Source organism: Marmota marmota, unplaced genomic scaffold, assembly GCF_001458135.2.
Source record: "Marmota marmota marmota unplaced genomic scaffold, marMar, whole genome shotgun sequence".
NCBI classification, from domain to species: Eukaryota; Metazoa; Chordata; class Mammalia; order Rodentia; family Sciuridae; genus Marmota; species Marmota marmota.
Window position 1 is genome coordinate 6,298,059 of NW_026000020.1, and position 7,089 is coordinate 6,305,147.

A 7,089-nucleotide genomic window follows, 5' to 3' on the forward strand; every position below is an offset into this window, starting at 1 on the left:
CACAGCCCAATGACAGAGCTGAGGTCATCAGCCTGTGGTCAGCCTGACTCCAAAGGCCATCCTTTTCCCCTGCATGAGGTGATTCCAATCACAATATGGGGATTGAACTATGGCATGCTAAGCATACACTCTACCTCTGAGCTACATGCCCAGCTCCGATCTATTTTTATTATTTACTGAGCACTGATGGTACACTTTAAATGGATGACAAAGTAGTACAACAAACAGCTATTCCCAAAATAAAAGCTACCCATGCCTACCCAAAAATACAGAAGAGAAAAAAGACTAGCCACCTACGGGAGGAGCCACTGCAATGGCTAGAATTTATTAGAAAGAAGAAACTTTATAGCATATTCTGAGTGAGTGAGTACAGAGGCTCAATGGGCAAACTGGTGAGGAACCAGCTTGTAGTGGGTTCCACAATTTGGGCATCGCTGAGTCTCGCCTTTGTGCACCCAGAACCAGATGACAGCACTGTTGTCCTCTTCACCTGAAAGGGAAAAGGGTAGTTGAAGGTCACCTAGCCTAAAAAAAGAGACTTCTAACATCCATCAACCACATCTGAGACAGAAATAAAACAATGGCTGACATCTTAAGAAATCAGTTCAAGCTTTTTTCCTATCTTTTAGATGAAGAAATGGGAGCCCCAAGTTTACCTGTGAGTAAATTGACACCAAGTTCTAATAATTTCTTTGCCTACACAGAATCCCAAAGCAGGGTCTATACTGGTATATATCCCTAGTGCCTAAAACAGTGCCTGGCCCAGAAATCATATAATGATAAGTATCGTCTGGGTGAATACTACTCCATGACACACTTCCAGTGAGCAAGTCTAGTTGCTGTTCTGTACCTTTCCAATAAGTACAATATATTCATGCATGAGGCTTGAGAGACCCAGAGCTCCAAAACAACTTATTTGCAAATCTGTCTTCTTTACACACGTACAGTCACACAAAAAGATGTGAAGCAGCTAACAGACATCCTGTATAGTAGGATGCATTTTTTAAATGGACAAGAAAATAGAGATGAGGTACTTACAAATGCAACCCACAATTCGCTTGTTGGTGATGGATGGGACTAAGTTAGGGTCTTCCTTGGTGCCTGAAGCTGCCTTTGGGGCAAGTATATTGTATGGGTCCTGACCAAAAAAAAAACAAAAGCAGACCCATTATGTCAAGTGTTTCCTACAAGTCACCTTTCTAGAACCAAATAATCTCAGGAGAGAAGTCTGATCCCATTCAAGACCATAAGCCCAAAAGAGGGCAGAGGGGGAAAAAAGGGGTTTCTCACCAGTCCCTTCTTTGCAGCCATCAACACCTCCCTCTCCAGCCCAGTGGCCTGCTCATCATCAGTAGGAATACCACCTAAAGGAAGACACGTGATTTATGATGTTCACTGACATAATCAAGATTTTAATAAATACACACTGAATGATCAGAGGAAAAGGCCACACATAAACTTATGCATAAGTTTTTGTGGGTTCACAAGCTCTTAAAGGCTACCCACATCCATGGTTCCCAAAGGACCACAGTGTCACCCTCCCCCTAACGGAAGCATTTCTTCTCCAACCAGAGGCCAATATTTCGACATTTATCTAATAGGGTATCAATCAGTCCATTCGGCTAGGGGAGGCAAAGGTTTGAAGGGCGGCTCAGCCCCTGTCCCTACGACAAGGTCACCCGACACTCTCTAGTTAGGACGCTTACGCAGGTCTGTTTGGTGGGCAGTGGCGGCGATCGCCCGAAATTACTGGGAGATGCCCGCGGAGCTTGGGGCGCTGTGGGCCCTGAAGCTGTCAGTGGCGTCGCAAGGAGCTACGAAGCCAGCCCCGCTTTGCTGTCCCAGCACCAACCATCGTGAGAGAATAACGACTGGGGTCCCAGGCGCGCCCCCCGAAGAGTACCTCGAGAAGACATGGAGCGCACGGCGGCTACCCCATTAGGACCGCAGGCCCTCAGGCCCTGAGCCGCCAGAGCTCCGGCTCCGCGAAGTAACCTTGAAGCCATCACACTCGCGTCAAGTAGCTTCACTTCCGGGAAGAGATGCGAGACGGGCGGGACTTCCGGGGCGGGACTTCCCTTCTGATAGCCTTCCGCTTCCTCTGCCTGCCCGTACAGTCACGTGGGAGATGCGGAGCTGCGCGTGCGTGCTCCTTCCTCTCCGCCGCGGCCTCGGAGGTGTGGCGGATTCCACCGTCTCAACAGCGGGCCTCTTGGAATCTGGGAACTTGGTTTGGGGTCGTTGTGTGTGTGCCCACCACATTGGAATTCCTGTTTGGCCTAGTAACCGTGCTCCTGTAACTTGGACCCGCAGCAGGCCTTAGGTACGCGCCTGTCAAGACTCGCTGGACTGCCCATGATATAAATTTGGGAGTGGCCCCTTGAAGCCCACTGTGTTCTTTGTTATGCTCGTTAGTCGCTATGCCGGCTCGCCTGACCGCTCGGAAGCCATCGCGAACTTGTTGCACTGGCCCCCGCTACCAGAACTTGGACGGGACCCACCCGTTACTGTGGGAGGTACCAAGCGGTACTGGGCAGAGGTGGGACTCCTCCCGGACTAAAGGCCTTGATGACGTGCAGAGGGGGTGGCTACTCGGATGGTAGCCAAGGGAGGGGTTAGGAGGAGGAGCAGGAAGGGAAGAACAGGAAGTGGAGTCAGAACGTGCTGTGGCCAGTTATTTATTTAAAATGGATTACATCTTCCATGGTTCCCCATTGCCCGCAGGTAATGCACAAGTGTCTTAGCAGGATGGACACTTGAGAACCTTCGCAAAGGCTGTCCCGTCTATCCTATTGTCCAGACATCTCTGAAACAGTCTGGCTGCATGCTTTGTCTCCTGACCAGATTGAAAATCTTCAATTATGCCCTAAGGTTGAAGTCTCATTGCCTTGCAGAGACATGGCATATAAAATAATCTGTTAATTCTTAGTATATTTACTACTTAAACAATATACAGAATCAATTTATGGGGCTTCTCCTGGCCCAGTGAGGTCAATTTGAGGCAAATTGGAGAGTACTGAAGTCCCAGGTGTTCCCATCTGTTCCATGCAGGTTACTTTTTTTTGGGGTGGCGCTGAGGATTGAACGCAGAGCCTATGTGCATGTGAGGAAAACATTCTGTCAACTGAGGTATACCCTCAGCCCCCATGCAGGTTACATTTCGTCGCAGGAATACATGTAATTTTCCAGGGTGCTCACTGTATCAAGAAAAAAAAAAAGAAAGAATGGTTTCTATTATGAGTCCAAAATTGCTTCATGCTTTTTGAAAATGGGTTTTACTATGCGTGGTTCCACTGTTAACTTCCTTACCTCATACTGCAGGCTCTCCAAATTAAATCCTCCCCCGCAAAAAAAAAAAAAAATCCTTAGCTCCAAGGAATGTTCCCCAAGAATCTATAGATCTATAATTGGCCTATACCTATGGTTAGGTGTTTGGTGAAGGAAGAAAGTATTGATGTAGAAAACACCTAGCTCCACCAGATAGCTCAACCAGTAGTCATTTTTTCCTTCTTTGGGCAATCATTTCTCTTCAGTAAAAACTAAGATTAGACTAAGTATTTCCCAAAGTGGGTTCCATGGAATGCAAGTCTAAAGATACGCTATTCCGATAAAGTACTTGATCAAGATAGGAAAGTCCTGCACCTGATGACCGCCCTCTTGGATAAGTATGCTAGCACATTAAAGGCTCTGATTAGGGGCCAGGGTTGTGGCTTAGCAGTAGAACGCTGGCCTGGCACATGGGAGGTGCTGGGTTTGATCCTCAGCACCACATAAAAATAAATAAAGGTATTGTGTTCAACTACAAAAAAAAAAAAAAATATATATATATATATATATATGTATTTTTTTTTAAGGCTCTGATTAGGCCTGTGGCAAAGAATCATGTTTACTTTAGCTGTGGTTTAAGCCAAAATTTTTCTGTCTTCCCAATGAGCCTGCCCTTCAGCAGACTAGTAAACTAGGCAGCCCTGAGGTGTTAGGATTCCCTGCTGCCTCACTAGAAGACTAGGCTATAAAATGAAAATCAAGTTTAGGCTTGTTTCTTGCCTTCATAGTAGGTTTCCATAATAATAGGAAATTTTTGAAGGCCCTTGTCCAGCTCAGGGAAAACCTTGGCCTCAGTTTGAGATTATTCAGATTGTATGGGTGAACAGGAATATCAGGACCAGGCTGCAGGACCCCTGCTGCCTCCAGCTCCCACCACCCTCCTCTCACACCCCTCCCCCTAAGGTCTTCTTGAGAAATGGTTTAGCTTGGGGAACAATCTGCCACTCCTGTTCAGTAATTGTCTTTGCCAAAACAATAAACTTTTATTGAGTATTATTATTTTTTTAACTTTATAGTAATTCTTAGTTGTCAAAATAAATGCACATTGCATTAAGTCAACTCAGATGTGTAAGGAAAAAACAGTTTGATGTTTGTTCTTTTTTTCCTTTCTTCATGCCAGGGTTTCTCAACCTCAGCACAATTAACATTTGGGGGCTGGAAACTCTGCAGGGGTAAGGGGGAGGGGCTGTCCTGTGTAGGATTTAGCAGCTGTGCCATTAGCACTCCCCAGTTGTAACAACTAGAAATGTCTTCAGTCATAGTCATGTGTCCCCTGAAGGACAAAATCACTCCTGATTAAGGATCCCTGCCCTTAAGAAATACACATATGGGGGCTGAGGCTCAGGGTAGAGTGCTCACCTGACATGCGTGAGGCACTGGATTCGATCCTCAGCACCATATAAAAATAAAAGTATTGTGTCCACTTACAACTAAAAAAAATACATTTAACAAAAAAGAAATACACATATAGGAGGTTTCTTTAAAATATACAACTATGTCAAAGCTGGGCATGGTGGCATGTGCCTGTAATCCCAATGACTCTAGAGGCTGAGGCAGGAGAAGTGCAAGTTCAAGCCAGCCACAGCAATTTAACAAGACCCTGAGAAACTTAGTGAAACCCTGTCTCAAAATTAAAAAATAAAGGTGAGGGATATAGCTCAACACCTTGGGTTCAATTCTCAGCACCAATACAAAAACAAATATATGAATATGCATATATATAAAAATCACACATGTGTATATATGTGTATGTATATGTACATATGTATGTGCACACATATATATACACATATATAAACAGATGTCAAAACGTATTTGTGTGTAAATAAAAATGCAACCTATTATTAGTAAATTGCTTTTTTCATTTAACTGAACTTTTTGTGAACATCCCTCCAGATCAAATCGTAGAGCTAACATATAATCGATGCATGGTATTCCCTACTATGAATATACTGTAATGTATTCAACTTGTCCCCCTCGATGAACATTCAGACTTCTAGTGTTTTTGTCTTGCAAACAATGCTGCAGTGCACGTCCATCTACGCGCATCAGCCTGATATTCTGGAGCTTTTGTTTATGAGGAACTGGGTCAAAGGATGTGTGTGTTAAACATTTTAATACATGGCCAGATTGTTTTCCCTAAAGTTTGGAGCAATTCATGCTCCCTCCAGTAGGGTGCGTATTTGTTCCCACCTCCAAGGAGAGAGTTACCAGGGCCTTCCACCAAGTTTGCAAGAACTGGATAAATAAAAAAAATGAGATGCTGTTTGGCTGTGGGTGCTCAATTCCCTGACTCCTAAGGCAGCTGAACACCTTTCAAATATTTATTGATTATTTTCCTTTCCTCGGGGCTGTGAACTGTTGGGCTCAGCCACTCAGGTAAACTATCTAACCTTTTTTTGCCTTAATTTCATTTTCTTTTTGTTATTATTCTTATTGACATGTAATAATTGTACATATTAATGGAGTTTGGTGTGATATTTCCACACATGCATCCAGCATGCGCTGATCAAATCCAACTTCCTTTTATTCCCTCCCCCCCAACATACACACCCTTCCCAAACTCCAGTACTCACTATTCAACATGCAGGTCAACTTTGTTTAGCATTCGCACAGAAGAGGGAACATGTGGTTCTTGTTTTCTTGTCTGGCTTATTTCACTTAAAATAATGTCCTTCAGTTCCACCCAAGTGCCTTTCAGTTGTAAGTGCTCAGGAAATGTTACCTTAAAAATCATCCACTTAGGAGCTGGGGTTGTAGCTCAGTAATAGAGTGCTTGCTTTGCATGTGTGAGGCACTGGGTTTGATCCTCAGCACCACATAAAAATAAAGATATCGTGTCCATCTGCAACTAAAAAAATTTTTTTTTAAATCATCCACTCAGCCAGGCATGGTGATGCATGCCTGTAATCCCAGCGGCTGGGGAGGCTGAGTCAGGAGGATCCCAAGTTCAAAGCCAGCCTTGGAAGCCAATCCTCAAAAACTAAAGGCTGATGTTTTCTCTGACATGCTAATTCACAACAAGGTGGGGGGCACTAGAGAAGAACCGAGTTACTTTAGATTAGATAGAGGGAAGTGAAGGGGAGGAAAGAGGAGGGGAGGGGAGGGGATGTGGGGGTAGGAAAGACAGTAGAATGAAACAGATGTCATTACTGTATGTATACATGTGACTACATGACCAATATGATTCTACAACATGTACTCTCAGAAAAATGAGAACTTATATCCCATATATGTATGATATATCAAAGTGCATAAAGCATTCTACTGTCATGTATAACTAATTAAAACAAACTAAAAAATTAATTAAAAGATAGAAGAAAAAAAAGCCAGCCTTGGCAAAGCCCTAAGCAACTTAGCAAGACCCTGTCTCTCTCTCTCTCTCTCTCTCCATATATATATATATATATATATATATATTTTTTTTTTTNTTTTTAAGGGCTAGGGATGTGGTTCAGTGGTTCAAGCCCTGGTACCTAAATAAATAAATAGATTTATTGTATTTGTAGTTGCTTGTATTTACCTAAAGGAAATCTGGAAGGACTCACAGGAAACTAAATCAAGCTGCTATCTCTACCTGCATGGAGGAGTGGAGGTAGGGGAAACTAGGTAGAAAGGAGACTTTTCACTCCTTTTCACCTCTTACATCATCATCATCATCATCATCATCATTATTATCATCATCATCATCATCATTATTTTGTACCAGGGGCACTTAACCACTGAGCCGTATCCCCAGCTGATTTTGTTTTTTATTTAGAA

The 7,089-nt window shown here is 43.5% G+C and overlaps 1 protein-coding gene across 1 annotated transcript; it reads right to left on the reverse strand.

The window, feature by feature from the left end:
• Positions 1-294: 294 nt before the first annotated feature.
• Positions 295-2,351, reverse strand: LOC107154122 (cytochrome c oxidase subunit 5B, mitochondrial). The gene is made up of 4 exons (XM_015499709.2): positions 1,904-2,351; positions 1,291-1,364; positions 1,039-1,138; positions 295-490 (listed from the first exon to the last, which is right to left on the reverse strand). The coding sequence occupies exons 1-4, from the start codon at positions 2,004-2,006 to the stop codon at positions 378-380; spliced, it is 390 nt and encodes a 129-aa protein (XP_015355195.1). The 5' UTR covers positions 2,007-2,351; the 3' UTR covers positions 295-377.
• Between the last annotated feature and the right edge of the window lie 4,738 nt (positions 2,352-7,089).

Bases quoted from the DNA above. Each gene is read 5' to 3' on its own strand.
- LOC107154122 (XM_015499709.2), bottom strand. From the start codon at position 2,006: ATGGCTTCAAGGTTACTTCGCGGAGCCGGAGCTCTGGCGGCTCAGGGC. The intron at 1,139-1,290 runs GTGAGAAACCCC...TTTTTTGGTCAG, and splicing joins TGGCTGCAAAGAAGGGACTG to GACCCATACAATATACTTGC. The intron at 491-1,038 runs GTAAGTACCTCA...TTTCCCTTTCAG, and splicing joins GCGAATTGTGGGTTGCATTT to GTGAAGAGGACAACAGTGCT.